At 40.9% G+C, this 22194-nt stretch overlaps 2 protein-coding genes across 2 annotated transcripts; both read left to right on the forward strand.

Annotated features, from left to right (window-relative positions):
- The first annotated feature begins 1808 nt into the window (after positions 1-1808).
- LOC115679351 (LRR receptor-like serine/threonine-protein kinase GSO1) lies at positions 1809-2702 on the forward strand. The gene has a single exon (XM_030602941.2). It carries the CDS (start codon positions 1809-1811, stop codon positions 2697-2699), a length of 891 nt encoding a protein of 296 aa, XP_030458801.1. The 3' UTR covers positions 2700-2702.
- A 52-nt stretch (positions 2703-2754) lies between these two features.
- Positions 2755-6330, forward strand: LOC115679390 (receptor kinase-like protein Xa21). The gene is made up of 4 exons (XM_056310401.1): positions 2755-4314; positions 4429-4791; positions 5542-5824; positions 5915-6330. The coding sequence occupies exons 1-4, from the start codon at positions 2755-2757 to the stop codon at positions 6328-6330; spliced, it is 2622 nt and encodes an 873-aa protein (XP_056166376.1).
- The last annotated feature ends 15864 nt before the right edge of the window (positions 6331-22194 follow it).

Here is a 22194-nt window from a genome sequence, read left to right on the forward strand (position 1 = left end):
CGTTGTATCGTTTGATCTATAATGAAATTTCATGCTACTCTTCCCATGGACGTAAATCACTATGACCGAATCACGTAAATCTGGTGTACGATTTTTTTTTATTCTGTCAATTTTATTGTTCGATCGCTTGGCTTCCGCAACAAATACTTTAGAGTAATTTTTCAATAAAACAAAATGCTGAAACCTATGCATCAAACGAGAATTCTACTAGTGTTAAAGAAAAGCTTCCAAACCAGGACTAAACCCTTTACTTTGTATAATTAATGTGGTCTTATTCTTCTTCAAGCTTTCAATCGAAATCATGTCAAGTGAAGAATGAGGAAGGATTCTTCACTATGCTTTCAAAAGAAAATAGTAAAGTTTTCCGTGCGTTTTAATAGTAGAAATTTTAAAGCCCTTATCCACTGGACGATAACGTGCGTTGAGAAAAGCAAATGTTGTCAGAGTGAATAGTGCACATACTAAAGGAACGAGTATTATAGTTTTGCAATTTAAAGTCACCGTGACATGCACAAAATCCGCGTAATTTTCTCTATCAAACATCAGCTTTATCAAATTGAAATCCATGATGCATTTCATTTAAATTAATTAATGAAATAATGACAATAAACATATTAAATATATTAGGGATCTAATTAAATCAATTAAAAGTTACCGAACGATATTACATATTAATCAAAATAGATTTAATTAAAACGATTGAAAATTCAAATATGACATGACACATGAATAAAAGTTGACAGACAACTAATATCATTAGCTCTTCTAGCAGTAGGAACTTCCAATCAGTCAACTTCCCACGAGATACTTCATATCGCCTTTATGGGAATGTCACGACAGTTATGACAACACATTTTCACGTTCGTGCCTTGAGCATTATTCAAACATTCATTTGTACCCTCACAGATTCAAAAATAAGTGTGTACGTGTAAACGTAAAGATCGGGTCATTTACTGAACTCCAACTTCCCCTCAATCACGAATGTTGTCAACACGATTATGGTTTGGGTTAATTTGTGCGGCATTGTAAATAGCATTCTTTTAAATATTAAAAAGAAAATGAGTTGGGATTATCATATGAGAACTTTAACGCTCAAATCAAAATTTCAAACTACAATATATCTGAATTGTGGATCATGAAGTTTGTCATGTTCCTCACATTGAAAAGCAACCTACTGTTTTTCCAAAGAGACACCATGTGGGGCATCATTTGGTAGTTAGTCTTTCTTTACTTTTTTTATTTTTTCAAATTGAGACAATCATTTGGTAGGTTTTGGTATAAATACTAAGAACAGGTCCTAACTAGCAAACTGTCTATTGATGCAATCAAAAGAAGCTCTCTCCATTATGGAGAAGTTCATCTTTTTAGCACTTCTTGATGTACCGTTAGCTTCCCTATTGATGTTTCAGCCCATAATTTGTTCCAGCAACTTCACTGATCAAGATGCTCTCCTCCACTTCAAATCCGCGATCAAAGTCGAACCGACGAACACCATCAAAGGCGGCAATTGGACCGTGGAAGCAAATTTCTGTGAATGGACCGGTGTCGTTTGCAGCAATCATAGGCAGAGAGTCACGGCTTTAAACCTCTCATCCATGGTTCTCTAGGGAAGACTCTCTCCCTACCTCGGCAATTTTTCTTTCCTGGCTTCTCTTGATCTCGGCAATAACAGTTTCTATGGCACGATTTTAATAGAAATCGGTCGTTTACGCCACTTGAAAGAACTCGTACTCCAATTCAACCAGTTCGAAGGAAACATTCCTCCCAACTTAGCCCAGTGCCAAAATCTCGAAGTGATATCACTCGAGATGAACAGGCCAACTGGTGGCATTCCGAGAGAATTCGGTGCTTTCGCTAAGTTGCAACAACTTTTTCTTAGCCTCAACGATTTACGGGGTCAAATTCCGAGCTTCCTGGGCAACATATCCACATTGCAGGTCATTGGTTTGAGCACGACCAATCTCACAGGTTCGATTCCTCCAACATTTTTCAATCGATCGCTCATGATTGTCGACTTGATGCATAATGATCTCTCGGGGAGTCTTCCTTCCGATCTTTGCTCCCGCTGGCCTAACATTCAGCGGCTTTTGCTGTCTGACAATGAATTCAGCGGCCAGCTACCGGAGACGCTAACCCGATGCAAAGAGCTTCTCGTGTTGTCGTTGTCATACAATCGTTTTCAGGGAAGCATTCCTCGAGACATGGACAGCTTGCAAAAGCTGCAGGACCTCTATCTCAGTTTGAACAACTTGACTGGCACGATTCCTCGAAGCATCAGTAACATGTCAAGCTTGCACAAGCTTTTGGTTCGATCTAACCACATCGTAGGGGACATTCCAAGTGAGATTGGCAAGTTGGTCAATCTGAATGAAATAAGCCTTCGGAATAATCTGCTAACGGGCGAAGTGCCCCACGAGGTTTTTAACATTTCTTCTCTACAAATGCTTTCTTTGAGTAGCAATTCCCTCTCTGGAAGCCTTCTCCCTAGTAGCGACCTAAGCCTTCCGAATTTGGAAATACTCTTGCTAGCAGATAATGGCTTCGGCAGCAACATTCCCCAATATATTTCGAATTTTTCGAGCCTAATCCGTTTTGATGCCGGGAGCAATCAACTCAGCGGACCCATACCCACAAGTTTGGGCAACTTGAAAAACCTCAGACTTCGTGGTTCCATCAAATCAGCTCACAGTAGAGCCTGATGGTTCGGAGCTCGGTTTTCTCTCTACTTTATCCAAGTGCCAATCGCTGCAAATCATGGTTTTGGAAGACAACCCACTTCGTGGCTCTATACCAGAATCTATCAGAAACTTCTCCAGTTCCCTACAAATTCTACTCGCTTGCAATTGTCAAATAAGAGGTCGCATTCCTGAGGAAATTGGTTTCTTGCAGAGATTGACTTTCCTAGGATTGTGCAATAACGATCTAGATGGCACCATCCCATCGTCAATCGGAGGACCAAAAAGCTTGCAAAGGCTGTATCTTGATAACAACCATCTCGAAGGACCGATCCCCGATGACATATGCAACTTGACAAGTTTAGGAGAGTTGCTGCTCCAGCAAAATAGGATGTCGGGATCGATCCCGAATTGCATTGGACGGCTAAGCAGCCTTCAAAAGTTTCTGGTAAGTTCGAATAACATGTCATCGGTTATACCAGTTAGTCTGTGGAGCCTTCAAGAACTCATCATTCTCGATCTTTCACTCAATTCTTTCAATGGAGGGCTACCGTTTGACATGGCGAAAATAAGAGCTATAACCAGCATTGATCTTTCTTGGAATCGACTTACCGGCGCCATATCGAGTTCCATCCACAAGTTGAACAGCCTTGCTTCTCTCAACTTGTCAAGGAACTCATTTCAAGGATCGATACCGCAATTGATCGGCAATCTTAAAGGGTTGAATTTCCTTGACATCTCCTACAATGAGTTATCAGGCACGATACCCGAGTCCATGGAAGGACTTACATATTTGCAAAATTTGAACTTGTCCTTTAATAAGCTATCGGGAGAGATTCCTAATGGTGGGCCCTTTGGAAATTTCTCAACTCTCTCTTTCATTGGGAATGAAGCACTTTGTGGAAATGCGGCTTTTCAAGTCCCATCTTGCAAACTAAATGGAAAGAAATCATCAAGGGATAAGCCGCTCCAGTTACTATTAATTATGTTGCCAATTGTATCAACTGTACTTTTAGTCCTCGTTATTTGCTTGCTTAGAATGTGTGGGGACACTAGTAAAAAAGCTCCAGTTTCGGTGGAGAACCTGCTTGGAATTGACCACATGATGATATCATATCAGGAACTTCGCTCGGCTACTAACAACTTCAGCGAAAGCAATTTGCTTGGAGTAGGAAGCTTTAGCTCGGTGTATAAGGGGACTCTGGCCAGTGGGACAGATGTTGCGATCAAAGTATTGAATCTCTATATTGAAGGCGCCCTAAAAAGTTTCGACGCAGAATGCGAGGTTTTCCGCATTATCAGGCACCGGAATCTCGTCAAGGTGATCAGCACCTGCACGAATGCCGATCTGAGAGTGCTGGTGTTGCAATACATGCCCCATGGGAGCTTGGATAAGTGGATTTACTCCAACAACTATAACTTGGGTCTCCATCAGCGAGTGAAGATAATCGTCGATGTCGCAACGGCAATTGAATATCTCCACCATGGCCAACCGGAACCCGTTGTGCACTGCGATATGAAGCCTAGCAATGTTCTTCTAAACGAGGACCTGGTCGCACAAGTTTGCAACTTCGGAATTGCGAAGATTTTGGCTGAGAACAAACCCGAACTCTTGGCACGATTGGTTACATTGCTCCGGGTACATTTGTCGAATTTTAGCTAATTCAAGCCTTTGATTCCCAATATAATGGTGTAATATAATAGAGATATATTAACACCCGTATACCTCTCGATCTTATTACTTATGTCCCAGAAAGAAAAAAGATCAATTGCTAATGTTCTTATTCCACAAACCATGACGCTTGTAGAGTACGGTTTGGAAGGAAAAGTCTCGACAAAAGGAGATGTCTATAGCTTCGGCATATTGTTGCTGGAAGTGATTACTGGGAAGAAGCCAACCGGTGAAATATTCGATGCGGATATGAGCTTGAGGCGATGGGTAGGTGCAGCAATCCCGGACCGAGTGCTTGACATCGTGGATAGCGGAATCCTCAGCATGAAGCTAGAAGATTTGACGCTCCCGGAACTCGAGAGCATAGTTTTATCGATCCTCGAGTTAGGACTAGAATGTTCAAAGGACTTGCCTGAGGAAAGAATGGACATGAAAACTATCATGGTTAAGCTCAACAAGATCAAGTTGTCACTTCCTTGAAAAAAAACATAAGGTGGAGAGCAGCACGAAGAATTGGGGCATAGCATCATCTTAGTTTGTACACGGTCATTTTGTTTCGATGGCATTGTGTATAGTCATCTACAATAAAATTCCTGATCTTCTTTTGAGCTTTCTGTGTTGGAGGAACACAATCGGAAACGCCACAAGACTTTTCAGCCATGAAAATTCACCCGACAAAGAGCCTTAACTCGTGTGTGACTTCGGAAACCAAGATAAACGTGAAGAAGATATCGTTTTCGATTGAACATTGGCAGCTTCTTGGTCCTTCAACCAACAGTTTTCCTTGGGCCTTGGTCACGCCAGGCACAGCCCATGAGCCTTGTGTGTCAAGCTGGGCAGGGCCAGGCCTTTCCAGCCCACATGCCAAGCCCAGGCTCGGCACGTGTTTCGGCTAATTTCGACCCCTTTTCTGTTTTAAATATTTCCTTCTTTTAACAAAAATTACTTGTAATTTATTCAACCCAACAAAATTTAAATTTAATTTTTTCATATTAAGATTGTAAAAGCGAAATCAAACTAAATGGAATAGACAGTAGCTTGGCGTAGGGGTGTCAAAACCAAATCGAGATACAAACCGAACCGAATTCAAAATTTTGTGTATTTTCGTTGGGTTCGGTTTTCGGTTTCGGTTTATTTCGGTTCGGTTCAACAAATGAAAATAAACCTTCGCTTGTTACCCTAAAAGGCTTTTAGGGCTCTCTCGCCCTCGGGGAAGCAGAACGATTGAACGAGGACGACGTTAGTGGTGCTCTCTCTGTGGCTCTCTCGGCACCAGCTCTTGTGTTTGCTCCTAGTGTTCAAAGCGAACATCAGCAGCTGGGTTTCCAAAGCTGTGTTCAAGATTCGGCTCCGTCATTACTCCCGTCGGACACCACCCTCTTGAATCCTCGGCCAACTTCGAGGGTTGAAGTTTCGAATCAATCTCTGGAAACCCTTTTACGTGTACGCTCTTCTTCCTTCGCTCTCATCCTCCATTGTGCTTGCTCTGTGCGATTGGGTGGGTTCTTGCCTTCGTGTCTCGACGCTTGATTTGCTGCTAATCGGAACTGTCGTGTTGTTGTAAAAGGGACGCTTGATTTGCCTTCGTGTCTCTTCTTCCCTCTGCTTCACCAGAGGGATGCGGAGGTGGAGGGGCTAAGGGAGAGGGCGGCTTTGAGAGACGTGAGCAACGAGAGGGATACGTTGAAGGTGGAGTGCGTGGGCTTGGTGGAGAAGGCGGGCCTGTTGAAGGAGGGCCTGAGTGAGATGGAGAAGGTGAGGAGGTATCTAGAAGGGAGCTTCGAGAGGTTGAAGTTGCAGAACGAGAAGTTGGTCAGGGAGAAAGAGGAAGGGGAGAGAGCGATCGAGGCGGCGATGAATAAAAAGCAAGAAAAAAAGAAAAAAGAAGAAGAAACCGAAAACCGATTCGAATCAAACCAAGCCAAATCAGTTTTTCGATTCAGTTCGAGCGAGTTTCGATTCGGTTCAAGGGGGCATCCTTAATGGTTCGGTTTGATTCGGTTTTTCAAGAAAACCGAACCCAACTAAACCGTTTGCACCCCTAGTAGATTTGGGATCGGACGTCATCGATCATACAATATAAATCACGATTATAACAACCGTGTCGCCGTATGCTACTAGCACTCGGTATGAAGTGTTTCCTATCAATTGTAGTGCTCTACCTATTTAAATATATATACTAGTGGTAAATCTGAGCCTCGAGACGATAGGAATACTAATAATTATTTTACCTAATTTTCTAAAATTGAAAAAGTTATATCATGATTAATCTTTTAGTTAATATTTACAAAGTAGAAAATAATAAATATGTACAAAATTCATACTTTTAGAGTGCTTTTGGAAAACATTTTTCCAAAAAATGATTGCTTATATTGTTTAGAAAAATGAATAAATGGAAATTTTTTTCACCACCCACAAAAATAGTTAAACATAGATTGTTATTGATGATGAAAATATTTTGCGTTGACTATTTTTTTCTAAATGATATAAGTAATCATTTTTCGGAAAATATTTTCCAAATCACTCACTTTCCGCGAAACGAATGCACCCTTATTGTTTTAGTTTTTTTCATAAATTATTCTTTTAGTTTGAAAATGTGGTATTTTGCAACAATTTATCATCACAACGCGCTTATTTTCTTTATTAGTGACATGAGAGATATGCATTGAGCATATTGTCATGAAATCTTATGAAGAAAAATATTATAATATGTCTACATATTTTAAAAGAATTCAAGACATCACATGGTGAACACATTAGTCTTGAAATACATAGATAAATTGATAAACAACAAATTAGCAAAGAACAACATTTTGGTACACATACAATTACTATGTCACATCAAGAAATTAACAATATATGCACATTAGGTAAAAGTTAAATTAAGTGTAAATATGTGACTAGGGCATATGAGGGATTCCCAATTTAAGAACTAGAGGTTATCCGTTCAAATCATACCAATTGCGCACAAACTACTCTGTGCCTAAGCCATTACACAGATCAAAGGTCTAAACCTAAATGGTTCTTGGGGCTTACAGAGTATTCATTGAATTAGGAAGCCGGGTCTCTACTACCATGACCTAGCATTATAAAAGAAAAACAAAGAAAATTTTCATTCAAATTAAATGGGATCTTTGTGCAATTAGTTCGTAAATATTATCTTATCGAGAAATCAATGTCTTACTCCATAAAGTTTAGGCAACAAAATAAGAGTAGCCTGACAAGAGGTTCTCAGTTCAATTCGGGTGTCCATTTAGTTAAGCACTAAATAGAACCCATCCTTGATTTGAGATATTGATAAGTTCAATACCTAGTATATTCAATGCTAGGCATAATGAGTATAAGGACCTCCAAAAAATCTTTTTTCTCCCTATGAACTTTAAGGTGTACGAAGTTTCATATTTGGTTCTTTAAGGAGGGCCCATAGAGACTCCATTTAACTTAGGTTAATCTTGGCAAAAATCAGACCTGCGTCAAGATAACCCTTCTTTGAAACACCTTGGTAGTGCTCCCAAGTCCAAACCAAAATAGTGAATCAAAGCACATGGAGCTATCTTCTTATTGGCAAGAAAAAAGATGGCAAGCTAACTGACATATCGATTAGACATAGCCACGGTTCAGAACCGGCGGTTCCGGTTTGTGGCCATGTATGAACCGGAACCGGCCGGTAAAAATTAAAAAAATAAATTATGAAATAAAAAAATAATGAATTATCAAATTATGAAATAATGAATTATTCAATATAAAATGTAATCAAAATGTAAATTCTTTTTTGGGAACCGGGCTCGGAACTGGCGGTTCCAGGCCAGTTCCGAACCGTGGGCCCGGTCAATGGGCCGGTCCTGGGTTTGACCCGGGCCAGTTCCGGGCTGAAACCGGCCCGTGGCCATGTCTAATATCGATCAGTTAATGAAAGAGCCTAATGCATAACAAAAAAAAAGGCATGTTGGGTCTTTTAACCAATTCGAATCATTTTGATAATAATCAGTTTAATCTATTTTATCGAGAAGGTCTACGGTTCGTGTCCGTATAGCCCTAATATAACTAATATTAATGTTTATTTTAACTAATATAATATTTTTCAAATTACAATATTGTCCATTATATTGAAAATACCATTACAATTTACCTCTACTGATGATATAAAGCGTTGTTTTTTTTATGATATAAGTGAATATCTTATATATTCCAATATTTTTATTCATACGGAGCATTGCTTGTAATAACACATATTACAAACAAAGCTCAGAGATGCTTGGACATGCTTGGATAGACTTATTGAAAGTATTCCTGACTTTGTCCCCGAAATGAAAAACTGCATTCTTTCAAAAGTTTACAAAAAGATTTTACACAACTCTAAATAGATTTCAAATATCAATATGTGTAACTCAAAATCATTAAGGCGAATAACATTAAATAAAAGTCAAATCTCAAAAATTACAAATTAAAGTAAAAGTAAAAGATCAATGTTTAACCATGTTTTTCCCATCGAAAACTTTATCAAATGAGAGCAGCACATCATACATTGTATATGAATTTCTAAGATAGATTTAAGATCACAGAAATATCTTTTAATAGTTAAAAAACTTGTGAAGCAATTCTTGTAGTCGAAGCAACATGCTGACTCTTCCTAGTTATCACAAAAGTACAGAACGGGTCACATACAGAATCAGACATGGTTTAAAGGTTCTCCAAGTTCAATCAAAAGAGTCTCTTCATTATGGAGAAGTTCATCCTTTTAGCATTTCGTGAAGTTCTGCTCGCTTCCTTATTGATGTTTCAGCCCGTCATTTGTTCCAGCGACTTCATTGATCAAGAGGCTGTCCTCACTTCAAATCGGCGACCGAAGTTGACTCAACAAACACGACCAAAGGCAGCAATTGGACCACCGATGCAAACTTCTGTGAATGGACTGCAGCAACCGCTGGCAGAATGTCACGGCATTAGACCTCTCCTCCTCGGGTCTCCAGGGAAGACTCTCTCCTTACCTCGGCAATCTCTCTTTCCTGGTTCTTTGATCTTGCAACAACAGTTTCTATGGCACGGTTCCAAATAAAAATGGTCATTTACGCAGCCTGAAAGAACTCGTACTCCTGTCGAACCAGTTCGAAGGAAGCATTCCTCCTAACTTAGTGCTGTGCCAATATCTCGAACTGATGTCACTTGCGGTGAAAAATCTAACGGTGGCATATCGAGAGAATTCGGCGCCTTCCCAAAGTTGCAACATCTGTTTGTTGGCTTCAATGACTTATGGGGTCAAATTCTGAGCTTCCTGGGCCATATCCACAGTGCAGGACATTGGTTTGATCATGGCCAATCTCACAGGTTTGATTCCTCTGACACTTTTTGATAGATCGCTCACAAGTGTCAGGTTGACGTATAATGATCTCTCAGGGAGTGTTCCCATCGATCTTTGCTACCACTGGCCTAAGATTCAGAGGCTTTTACTGTCTGAAAACCAATTCAGCAGCCTTTTATCAGAGACGCTAACCCAATGCAAAGAGCTTGTCGTGTTGTCATTGTCATTCAGTTATTTTCAGGGAAGCATTCCTTGAGATATAGACAGCTTGCGAAAAGTTGCAGGAGCTCCTTCTCCGTGCTAACAACTTGACCGGCATGATTCCTCAAACCATCAGTAATATGTCAAGCTTGCACAAACTGTACGTAGAATATAACTGCATCGGAGGTGACGCTCCGAGTGAGATTGGCTTTTTTGTCAATCTGAATGAAATGAGCCTGCAGGATCATTTGCTAACAGGCAAAGTGCCTCAAGAGGATTTCAATATTATTTCACTCCTACTGCTTCCTTTAATGGACAATTCGCTCTCCGGAAGCCTTCCCTCAGGTGGCTATCTAAGCCTTCCGAATGTGGAAGAAATCTTTCTAGCAAACAATGGCCCCTTCCAAAGTTGCAACAATTGTTTTTTGGCTTCAACAACTTACGGGGTCAAATTCCGAGCTTCCTGGGCAACATATCTGTAAGTAGAATAATGATATATATTTTATTGATCAGAAAATACGATATATATACACATCAAAATCCCAAAGACCATTATACCCTTTAACACTCCCCCTCAAGCTGGAGCATGGATATCAAGCATGACCAGCTTGTTACAAATATACTCAATCCTACTTCCCCCTAGAGATTTGGTAAAAATATCAGCTAGTTGTTCACCAGTCCTAACATGACTAGTAGAAATAACTCTAGCTTGAAGTTTCTCACGGACAAAGTGGCAATCAACTTCGATATGCTTGGTACGCTCATGGAAAACTGGATTTGAGGCAATATGGACAGCTGCTCGATTATCACACCACAACTCCATTGGTGCAGGGTCTTCAAATCCAAGTTCAACTAATAATTGACGCATCCAAACTAGCTCACGGGTAGCTTGAGCCATAGCTCGTATTCGATTCCGCACTTGATCTAGCCACAACACTTTGCTTCTTACTCTTCCAAGATACTAGGTTTCCTCCTACAAAGGTACAATACCCGATGTAGACCTCCTATCTATAGGAGATCCCGCCTAATCAAGCATCGAGAAGGCTTCCACCCTTCTGTGACCATGATCCTGATAAATGAGACCACGACCGGGAGCTTTCTTCAAGTATCTCAAAATTTTGATTACAGCAGCCCAATGTGAGGTATGGAAAGAAGACATAAACTGACTCACAACACTCACTGGAAAAGAAACATCAGGTCGAGTGATAGTCAGATAATTTAGCTTTCCAACAAGTCTTCGATACCTCTGCGGATCATCCAACAGACTCACCATCTTCTCTTGTCAATTTAGAGCCCACTTCCATTGGTGTATCCAAGTGGTTTAGCACCTAGCATACCTGTCTCGTAAGCAAATCCAGAACATATTTTCGTTGTGAGATATAAATACCTTTCTTCGCCCGTGCTACTTCGATACCTAGAAAATATCTAAGAACACCCAAATCCTTTGTATGAAACTGCTGTTGCAAATACCTTTTCAACTCTTTAATCCCTGTAGAATCATCTCCAGTTATGACAATATCATCCACATAAACTACAAGGAATATCCGACCAACTCCAGAAACTCGATAAAACATAGAATAATCTCCAGTACATTTACACAACCCAAACTGGAGTACCACCTCAGTAAACTTCCCAAACCAGGCTCTGGGAGACTGTTTCAAGCCATATAAAGATTTGTTTAAGCGACAAACATGACCAGACTCCCCCTGAGCAACAAACCCTGGTGGTTGCTCTATATACACCTCTTCCTGTAAATCTCCATGAAGAAAGGCATTCTTTACATCGAGCTAAAATAGAGGCCAACAAGCAGACGCAGCCAAAGAAAACAAAAGACGAACGGAGGTCATCTTAGCCACCGGAGAAAAAGTATCACCATAATCAACCCCATAAGCCTGTGCATACCCTTTAGCAACCAGTCTAGCTTTGAGACGAGCAAGAGAACCATCAGGGTTAACTTTAACAGTATATACCCACTTACATCCAATGGTTGTTTTCCCCGCAGCAAAGGAACAAGATCCCAAGTCTCGATTTTGGTCCAAGTGCTCGTAATTCCTCTTCCATAGCCGCCTCCGGCTGGACTAGATAATGCTTCAAAGAATGCTTTAGGAATAGGATGATTATCAATGGTCATTAGACTAGCTCGACAAGAAGCAGATAAACCAGAATATGAGACAAACTGGGCAATAGGGTGCTTGGTACAACTACGAACTCCTTTGCGATGAGCAATAGGAATATCGAGATCAGTATGTGACCGACTTACCTCAGGTTGAGAAGACGAAGTAGATGAGATAGGCTGAGGTACATCTGCAGGGGGCTCCACATGCTGACGAGGACGTCGACTATAAACATACTGGACAGGTGGAGGAATAACTGGAGAGTCCGAAGTGGGTGTTGATTCCATAATAACATATGTTAAGGAATCATCATCCACTGTAGGAGTCTTCATCGAATTATCAAAATAGACAGTAGACTCGAAAAAGGAAACATCTGCAGTTGTGAAGTACTTATGCAAAGAAGGACAATAACAACGGTAACCTTTCTGTGTACGAGAATACTCAACAAAAATGCATTTAAGGGATCGAGGATCAAGTTTGGAAAATCCTAGACGATGGTCACGAATATAACAAACACAACCAAATATACGAGGTGGCAAATGAAACAAAGGGTCAGAAGGAAAAAGAAGAGAGTGAGGAATGGCACCCTTAAGAACAGAGGACGGCATGCGATTGATAAGATAACATGCTGTCATAACAGCATCAGCCCAAAAGGATTTATCTACCTTCATTTCAAACATCAAACAACGAGTAATTTCTAACAAGTGACGGTTCTTCCTTTCGGCTACACCGTTTTGTTGTGGTGTATCCGAACAAGAAGATTGATGAAGAATGCCCCGTTGGGACATGAATTCAGAGAATGTTCTAGAAAAATACTCCTTGGCATTATCACTTCTAAGAATGCAAACAGAAGCAGAAAATTGAGTATGTACTTCATTAACAAACGCACAAAAAATAGAGAATAATTCAGAACGACTTTTCATTAGATATAGCCAAGTGGCTCTTGAATAGTCATCTACAAAAGTCACGAAGTACTTGAAACCCAACTTTGAAGCAGTAGGACATGGACCCCAAACATCAGAATGAACTAAAGAAAACGGCCGAGAAGCCTGTTTATTGACTCTTGGACTATAACTAATACGATGCAATTTTCCAAACTGACACGACTCACACTCAAAACTAGATAAAGAATGAAACCGAGAATCAATTTTCTTCAAACTTGCTAAAGAGGGATGTCCCAAGCGACAGTGAACTTGATGTGGAGAAACTGCTGAACAAGCTACACTGGTAGCATTATCAAACACATATAGTCCCCCTGACATATGTCCTTTACCAATCGTCTTCTTCGTCTTCAAATCCTGAAAAACACAGGAATCAGGATAGAAGGTTATACAACAGTTATATTCTTTGGTAAGATGACCAACAGACATAAGGTTAAATGGAAAATTTGGGAGGTACATGATAGAGGATAAAGATATGGAGGATGTCAGTGGTACTGTGCCTATCCCTTTTACTGTGGACAGAGAGCCATCAGCTAATGTAACACTAGACGAAGACTCGTGAAAGACAGAAAAGATACCTGAAGATCCAGTCATATGATCGGTAGCACCTGAATCAATGACCCAGGGGCGAGAGGTAGATGAAAGACATGCTGTTGCATTACCTGTCTGAGCAAAAGTAGCTGTGGAAGAGGAAACTGGCTGAGAAATCTGGAACTGATTGTACCTAGCAAGTTCCTCTTCTGACATTCTAATCAGTGTTCCTCCTTCAGAAGACTGCGAAGAAACACCCAACTCTACTGCATTGGCTACATTAGCGACAGCCGAATGAGGGGGCTTTCCATGAAGCTTATAGCAAAAACGCTGAATATGTCCAGGCATACCACAATAATGACATGTTCGTGCAAGTCCGGTATTACTCCCTTTGTCACTAGAGATGCTACCGTATGACTGTGATTGGCCTCTATTGAACCCACGGCCACTACCACCACTATTAAAGCCACGGCCACTACGACCACCACCACGACCTTGACCACCACCTCGATTTCCTTGGACTGCCAAGGCAGAACTATCACCTGTGGGGGATATATCCTTAGATGACTCACGTGAAACCCTTAAGACCCGAGAAAAGGTCTCCGTTAGTGAAGGCACAGTATTTCCTCCAAGAATTTGTGAACGAACTGCATCGAACTCTAGTCCAAGTGCTCCCAAAAATCCCATAACAGCCAATTGTTCTCGTTGCTCCTGCATCGTCTTAACATCAGAGGTAATTGGCAAAAGATGATTAAACTCCTCATACATTTGTTTAAAATCAGCAAAAAATTGAGTAAGAGACCGATTCTTTCTGTCAGCTCTAAAGAAATCTTGGGAGATTTCATAGATCCTTGAGAGATTATTTTCCCCAGAATAAAGGACATTCAAGTAATCCCACAAATCCTTAACAGTAGTGGCATGTGTAACTAAGGCAGCCACGTGAGATTCCATAGAATTCCACATTTGCCCAAGAATTCTGGCATCCATGGTATCCCATTTAGTATCAGCAGCAGTTCGTGCACCTGTCAAATGGTGATTTTGCTCTCTTCCGGTCAATACTATCACCACAATTCTCTTCCAATGCTGAAAGTTGGTGATCCCAGCTAATTTTTCCTCAGTCAAACGATTAGAAGATGTAGATACGACTTCAGTCAATGCTCCTTTGTTCTTATCTACCATAATCACTCACACTAAACCAGAAACAAAACTCCACAACCTATCACAACAACTTCAAAATGATCGACCAAATCCGAACCAATCAACACATCAGCTCAGTACCAGTAATTATACGCAACAGTACTCAGCCCCCCCTCTCTCAATCTACATGTATAGCACTACACGTAATCAGCCAATTAGCCAAACCAACATCACATCCAATCATCCAAACCAACATACACAGCGATAATCTCCCTTCCCGCAAGCATATCAGCAACCAAGTCAAACTTTAGAACACATTCACCTCCTCCTCCTCCTCCTCCTTCTTCTTCTTCTTCTTCTTCTTCTTCTTCTTTTTCGATTCCACTTCAATCAGCAGCCATCAGAAGGGGTCGCTCCTCACTTAGTGACGTCAGAAGACGTCGAAGTGGGTCGCCTGGCCTGGAAACCTTTGATCGACGCCTGGAGGACTTAAATCGGCGCCAGAAATGGCTTCGCCGGGCCTGGGCGACCTCAGGTCTGGCTCGTCGGCGCTTCGCCGGGCCTGGCCTGGGCGACCTCAGGTCTGGCTCGCCGGCGCTTCGCCGGGCCTGGGCGACCTCAGATCTGGCTCGCCGGCGCTTCGCCGGGCCTGGGCGACCTCAGATCTGGTTCGCCGGCGCTTCGCGGGGCCTGGGCGACCTCAGATCTGGTTCACCGGCGCTTCGCCGGGTCGCCGGCGCTTCGCCGGGACGCCGGGATGAGGTCGCCGGCCTTGTATGAGGTTGCCGGTCTTGGGTTCTACGGTGGTTGGTGGTGGACGACGGTAATTTTAGGGTTTAGGCTCTGATACCATGTAAGTAGAATAATGATATATATTTTATTGATCAGAAAATACGGTATATATACACATCAAAATCCCAAAGACCATTATACCCTTTAACAATATCCACAGTGCAGGGCATTGGTTTGCTCATGGCCAATCTCACAGGTTCGATTCCTCTGAAACTTTTCAATAGATCGCTCACAAGTGTCAGGTTGATGTCTAATGATCTCTCGGGGAATATTCCCTCCGATCTTCGCTACTGCTGGCCGAACATTCAGAGGCTTTTACTGTCTTAAAACCAATTCAGTGGCCTGTTACCAGTGACGCTAACCCAATACAAAGAGCTTGTCGTTTTGTCATTGTCATCTAATCGTTTTCAGGGAAGCATTCCTTGAGATATAGACAATCCCTGCTTTGTCTAATTGCCAATCCCTGCAGACCTTGGTTCTGGAAGAAAACCGGCTTCATGGCTCCATACCAGAATCTATCAAAAACTTCTATTGAGCTATAACGATCTAGATGGTAACATTCCATCATCTATTGAATGACTAAAAAAGCCTGCAGAGGCTGTCCCTTGATAACAACCATCTCAAGGGACCGATCCCCGATGAGATATGCAACTTGACAAGTTTAGGAGAGTTGCTGCTCCAGCAAAATATGATATCAGTATCTATCTTGAATTGCATTGGAAACAGCCGGTCAGTCTGTGGAGCCTCCAAGAGCTCATATTCCTCAATCTGTCACAATTCTTTCAATGGAGGAGAATAGCTTGAGATGGGGAAATGACAGCTATAAAGAGCATTGATCTTTCTTGGATCGACTTAATGGCGCCATACCGAGTTCCATCCAGGAGTTGAAGAGCCTTGCTTCTTGCAACTTGTCAAGGAATTCATTTCAAGGATTGATACAGCAGCAATTGATCGGTGACCTCAAAGGATTGGATTTCCTCGATCACTCCCACAACGAGTTATCTGGCACAATAACCAAGTCCTTGGAAGACTTACATAAGTGCAAGAATTTAACTTGTCCTTTAATAAGCTATCAAGAGAGATTCCTAATAGCAGACCCTTTGGAAATTTTTCGATTCTCTCATTCATTGGGAATAAGCACTTTGTGAAAATGCAATTTTTCAAGCCCCACCACGCAAAGTAAATGGAAAGAAATCATCAAGAGACAAGCAGCTCCGGTTACTAAACATTATGGAGCCAATTGTATCAGCTAAAAATTTTAGTCTGTCATTTGCTTGCTCAGAAAGAGACAGAACACAGGTAAAAAAGCTCTCCTGCAATTGACCACCCGATGATGTCATATCAGGAGCTTTGCTCGGCTACTAACAACTTCAGCAAAAGCAATTTGCTCGAAGCACGAAGCTTTATCTCTGTATACAAACGAACTCTGGCCAACGGGACAGACGTTGCAGTCGAATTACTGAATTTCCATATCATAAGGTGCTCTGAAAAGTTTTGCACAGAATGTGAGGTTTTCTGCTTAGAATCTCATCAAGGTGATCAGCAGCTGCACGAATGCTGATTTGACAGCTCTGTTGCTGCAATGCGTGCCCAACTGGGGATTGAGGAAGTGGCTGTACTCCGACAACAACAACTTGGGTCGCCATCAGTAAGTGAAGATAATGGTCAACGTTGCAACGGCACTCAAATATCTCCACCACAGCCAACCAGAACCCATTGTGCACTTCGACCTGAAGCCTAGCAATGTTCTTCTAAATGAGGACCTGGTTGCACAAGTCCGAGACTTTGGAATAGCGAAGATTTTGGCTGAGAACAAGATTGAAACAAGATAAAGTTGTCACTTCCTTGACAAGAAAATAAGGTGGAGAGCTGTTCATAGAATTTGAACATAGGATTATCTTAGTTTTGTACACAGTAATTTCGTTTCAATGGCTTTGTGTCTAGGCATCTGCAAAAGAGTTCCTAATCTTCTTTTCTGAACTGGACGAAAACAATGGAAAACGCAACAAGATTTTGCAGGGATGGAAATTTCACCCCACAATAGTCTAGCTCGGGTCCGACTTCAAAAGGTTTTCTCCTCTAAATTCAGAGACTTCTGCTGTATTCTCCATAATGGTTAACTGCAGGTTATCAGGGCCAGAAGTTCCTTCCACAAAAGCCACAATTTGAGTGTCGTTGACACGGTAATCTGGAACTATGTATCTTTTTCGACCTTTGCTTCATAAAAGGCCTTCCAAAAAGGGCTAGACTCATCAACCTCTGCCCGTAGCCATTTCCCAAAATAAATGTCATTTTCCAGAATAAAATTGCCTTCTTCATAAGGGATCTCTGAGCAATACTTGGTATAATGACCCAGCTTACCACATGAACAGCAAAAATGGGGCAGCCTCTCCTATTTAAAATCAAGCCAAAACTTCGTACCTCCACAACTAGCGAGGGTACCAGATTTTAAAGGAGCATCCAGGTTCATCTCTACTCTCACTCCTGGTGATAAGAATCCTTCCCTTTCCACCTTCGCATCTAAACCCTTCCCAATCCCCTGAGCAAGTTTGTTCACAACATCCACACAGTACCATTCAAGGGGCAATCCGCGAATTTGAACCCAAAAAGCACAAGTCGCAAATTCTTAACGATGAGGAGGTGTATTGGGTTCCCATGGCTTAAGCAACACGAGGTGATTCGCGAAACACCATGGACCAGATTCTACAACTCTGTTTCTGTCTCCTTCACAATTGAACGTAAATGCAAAAAGGCCAGAACCCAGGTCGGCACAAACTACATTTTCAATTCCCCCAGGCTCTTTTCATCGTATTCACAAAGGTTCGGGAATTCACGGATGGGTTTGAGAACAGTCTCCCAAAGAGAGTGAGATGGCATTCCTTTAATATATCCCCAGAAACTACTCCACAAAACTTACCTGATCTCTTGCAGAGCGAAGAAAGGCGAGCATGGGTATTCCCATCCTCTGCCATTTGGAGCAAGCTCTACGAGAGAGGCAACAAAGGGAACAGGCGCAGGGTAAGAAAGGAACCAGCATCCAGAAAGAGAAAGAGAAAGATGAGAAGGGTGAGATGATTCGATAAGTCCGTGAAGATTAGGGGTAGAAGATGAAATTAGGGTTTAGGGATTATGGAGCTGCTACCATGGGTTCTTGTAATTGGGAAAGTTACATAAATAGTATCAAAACTTTAATACAATGTGTAATATTATCCTTGAACTTTTAAATATTTTCATATTATCTATGGACTATATTGAACATTTATCAGTAATTCAGGGATCACATTGAACAAATTAAAAATTTAGAAACGATATTGCACATTGGACCAAAAGTTCATAAACTATATTGCGCATTGAATCAAAGTTTATGTAACATTATGTTATTAACGCCTAATAATTCTACAAGCATACTGGTCATGTGATTGTATTATGTGTAAGTGGTCTCTAGGCTTCAGCATGACTCTGGTGATTTAAAGTGTAAGTTTGCACATTGAGACATGTAAAGCAGCGCAACTTTGACAAGAAAGGAACTATGGTGCATTTATACGACAAAAAATCAATTATTGGAAAATCATTTTCCTTGAAATATTGTTTGCGTCGCTTAGAAAAATTAATTGAATGAAAATGCTTTCATTATTTACAATACGTCATGCCTAAACTGTTGGTTAATGATGCGAATGTTTTTTGATAAATTTATTTCCCCAACAAACCAAGCGAATCATTTTTTAAAAAATAAAACCTTCATAATAGTTAATTTTTCGCGAAGTAAACCACCCTAAATCGTAATTTTTGTGGCTGAGAGAACTGTTTCAGACATATATTTGGTGTGCAACCTATCTAGCCTCATCCTATCGAGCGAATTGAGTTCTAACAACAAACTAGAAATCATAAAAAGGGCAACCGATAAAAGAAAAGGATTTAGTGGCTATGTTCTCCAAGTAAAAGACATTATTGAAGAGTTCCTTGATTTGCCAGTGCCAAGAAGAAGATATCATTTTCGATTGATCATTGACATCTTCTCGGTCCTTTTGACCAATAGTTTTTCTTTGGCTTTAGCAGGCCCCAAATTCCTCCCCGATGATGGTGTAGGTAAATGACGAGATTACAAATGAAATACTCGAGCAACTGCTGCATCCCTTCAAAGAGGGGATTTTGAAGCACATACACTCACACTCTTGTTTATGCACATCACAGAAGTTCATTAACCTGCTCATGAATATGGATTCGCAATTTTGCATGACCATATATACTTCTTCCCTCACGCATGCTCCTGTCTATGCCAATGCCCACGCATACCAAATTTAATCACATGAATTCATACAACTCTTTCTCACACACAATAACAAAAGAGCAACAGCACGCGTGCTCATCCACATGAAAAGAGAAAGAACATAACGGTTTTAAAATGGCCAGAGAGAGAATGCTTCATGAATTAGCCTTAACATAAGAGAAATTAACCCCCGAGGTTGGTGCAGTTTGTTGGGAATTGGGGAACCTGTAGTTCAAGAACCGAAGGCTATCCATTGAAAATCCGTAAATTGGGTGCAAACTGCTTTGATTTAGGGCTACATGCATAGGTCAAAAGCCTGAATTTAAGCGATATATGGAGCTTGCAGGGTATTCAATAGCTCGGGAAGTCGAATCTCCACGCCATGCGCCTGGATCTATTAAAACGAAGAAATTTACATTCAAATTAAAATATGAGATCTTCCTAGGACCATATTATATATATAAATATTATCTAATTGACTGTTATATTGCATTATAAGTAACAATTTATCTTAACAGAAGCCTTGGGCGGGAATGAAATTTTTAGGCAAACTTTTGAGGTTGAAACCAAATGAGTTCGCTCATATATTGTGGATCTGAATCCAAAAGTTTCACTATTCGAATAGATGTGCATCGTACTCACATGTTCATAGCACATCCATTTCACTTGGGCCTAAGGAAAGCCCAATTAACCTTGATTAAAAGTGGTATTCAAAGGCCCAAGATATGGTGGGAATGAGCTTTCCACAAAACTGTTTATATAGACATACAATACAAATAATACGAATTCTTTGTTTTTTGTGATATATTGAAGACCCCATACATCTTAATACTTTCATTTATATGGAGCATTACTTGTATTAACACATATTACGGACAATGCTTAGAGATTTGCAGTAAGGAAAACTAGAATGGGAGATAATATGCTGATCAATTTACCAAAAAATATCGAAGACGTGAAATTTTTTTTTCGCTTAATATAATTTACTAAAATATCCAGAATTTCTCGATATGAATTATCACATCTTAGTGGAAAGTTCTGATTGTTGATTCTTTTCATGAAAATATCAACTAATTTTCTCATTTTTGATGATAAAGAAGGCGTATTACAACTAGCTATAAAATTACTCGAAAACAAGCTTACTTGGGCAGGACACTCACAGTATGTCTTGTGTCATGTTGGCAGTGGATAGCCACCATCACTAATGCATATTTATGTTAAAGGAAAAGACTCGAGACTTTTCCGACCTTTAGCTCTATTATTCTATTTCTGAAAATAGTGCTTTCCATCCTAAGACAAAATCTAATCACAACAAAGATCAAAATTGCCCCCCTTTAGAAATTCCAAGCCTCCAAGTGCCAGCTTCCACCACCCACCGTCATCTGCTACCGTTGACCCTCCTCCTCACTAATACCATCGACCCCTGCCCCTATGTTCACGCTTGGCTCTCTCGCATCCCTCTGTAAACAATTGCTCTCTCTCTCACTCTCTCTCCTGGTCATAATAGGGTCTCTGTTACGCAACCTGGGTCAAGGCCTGTCAATGTTGCTGTTACGCAACTTACGTAGAGAGAGAGAGAGAGAGAGAGAGAGAGAGAGAGAGAGAGAGAGAGAGAGAGAGAGATTTTTAATTGTTTTTTCAAGTGTTCGAACTGTCGTTTCAATTACTTCCCATGATGCACATTATTTGCCTAAAACAATGAGCATGGCTACCAATTAAAGTCATCAGTGGGGCAATTAGCAAGATTTCATTTCAAAACTCTTGCCCGTTTTGCATGGACAAATCCTATGCCATGCCAAACAAGAGATATTACTATTGGAATTGGCGAATATTTCGGGGACTCTTGTTTCTCATATCGAGCACGCCCACGTGAGCTTAGGAAAATCGAAATATGATCCGATGACATGTGACCCCTGCGCACGGAATGTGAAGGTTCTGGGGCAGCACCCCCGAAACGGGGGTCCCGCTATCCGGACAGCGAGCGGGGGTTCCGCTTCACGGTGAATGGACAGCGGTCCCGCTCGCCGGTGAGCGGGCGACGGCTTGGGGGTAGCGCCCCCGAAACAACATCAACTTTTATTTTTTCTTTTAGGCTTGTGTTTTAAAGTTGACCCGTTTGTTGTGGGATAAAGGGATTCAAATAAGCTTGGGCTTTTGGCCCATTTTAAGTCCTATATATTGTACTCATATGAGAGATCATTGAAACAAGTGGCTGTGATTGTAAACTTAAATCATAGTGAGATCCCTTTGCAGGACGTAACCCTATTTATGAGTGAACTTGGATAAACTTGTGCATCATTTATTTTTTCTTGTCTGCATGATCGTTCTAATTCGGTTTGCGATACACCCCCATCAATTACTAGTATGTCCAATAAAATCCCCATGTACCATCACTTAAAGACTTTTGATAAATCAAGATATCTCGTCAAATCTCAAGTGAGAATGTATTGAGCATGATAAATTTCAAGATTGACTCTTTCGTATGAATTAGTCCGGATGATTGAGGTTCAACTACTGTCAATGACTTTCTTCTTTATCATTCTGTATGGAAAAAAGAAAAAAAGT

This window comes from Syzygium oleosum, unplaced genomic scaffold (genome assembly GCF_021117445.2).
Source record: "Syzygium oleosum isolate NSW1041296 unplaced genomic scaffold, Sole_v2.1 Sole_v2.04, whole genome shotgun sequence".
NCBI classification, from domain to species: Eukaryota; Viridiplantae; Streptophyta; class Magnoliopsida; order Myrtales; family Myrtaceae; genus Syzygium; species Syzygium oleosum.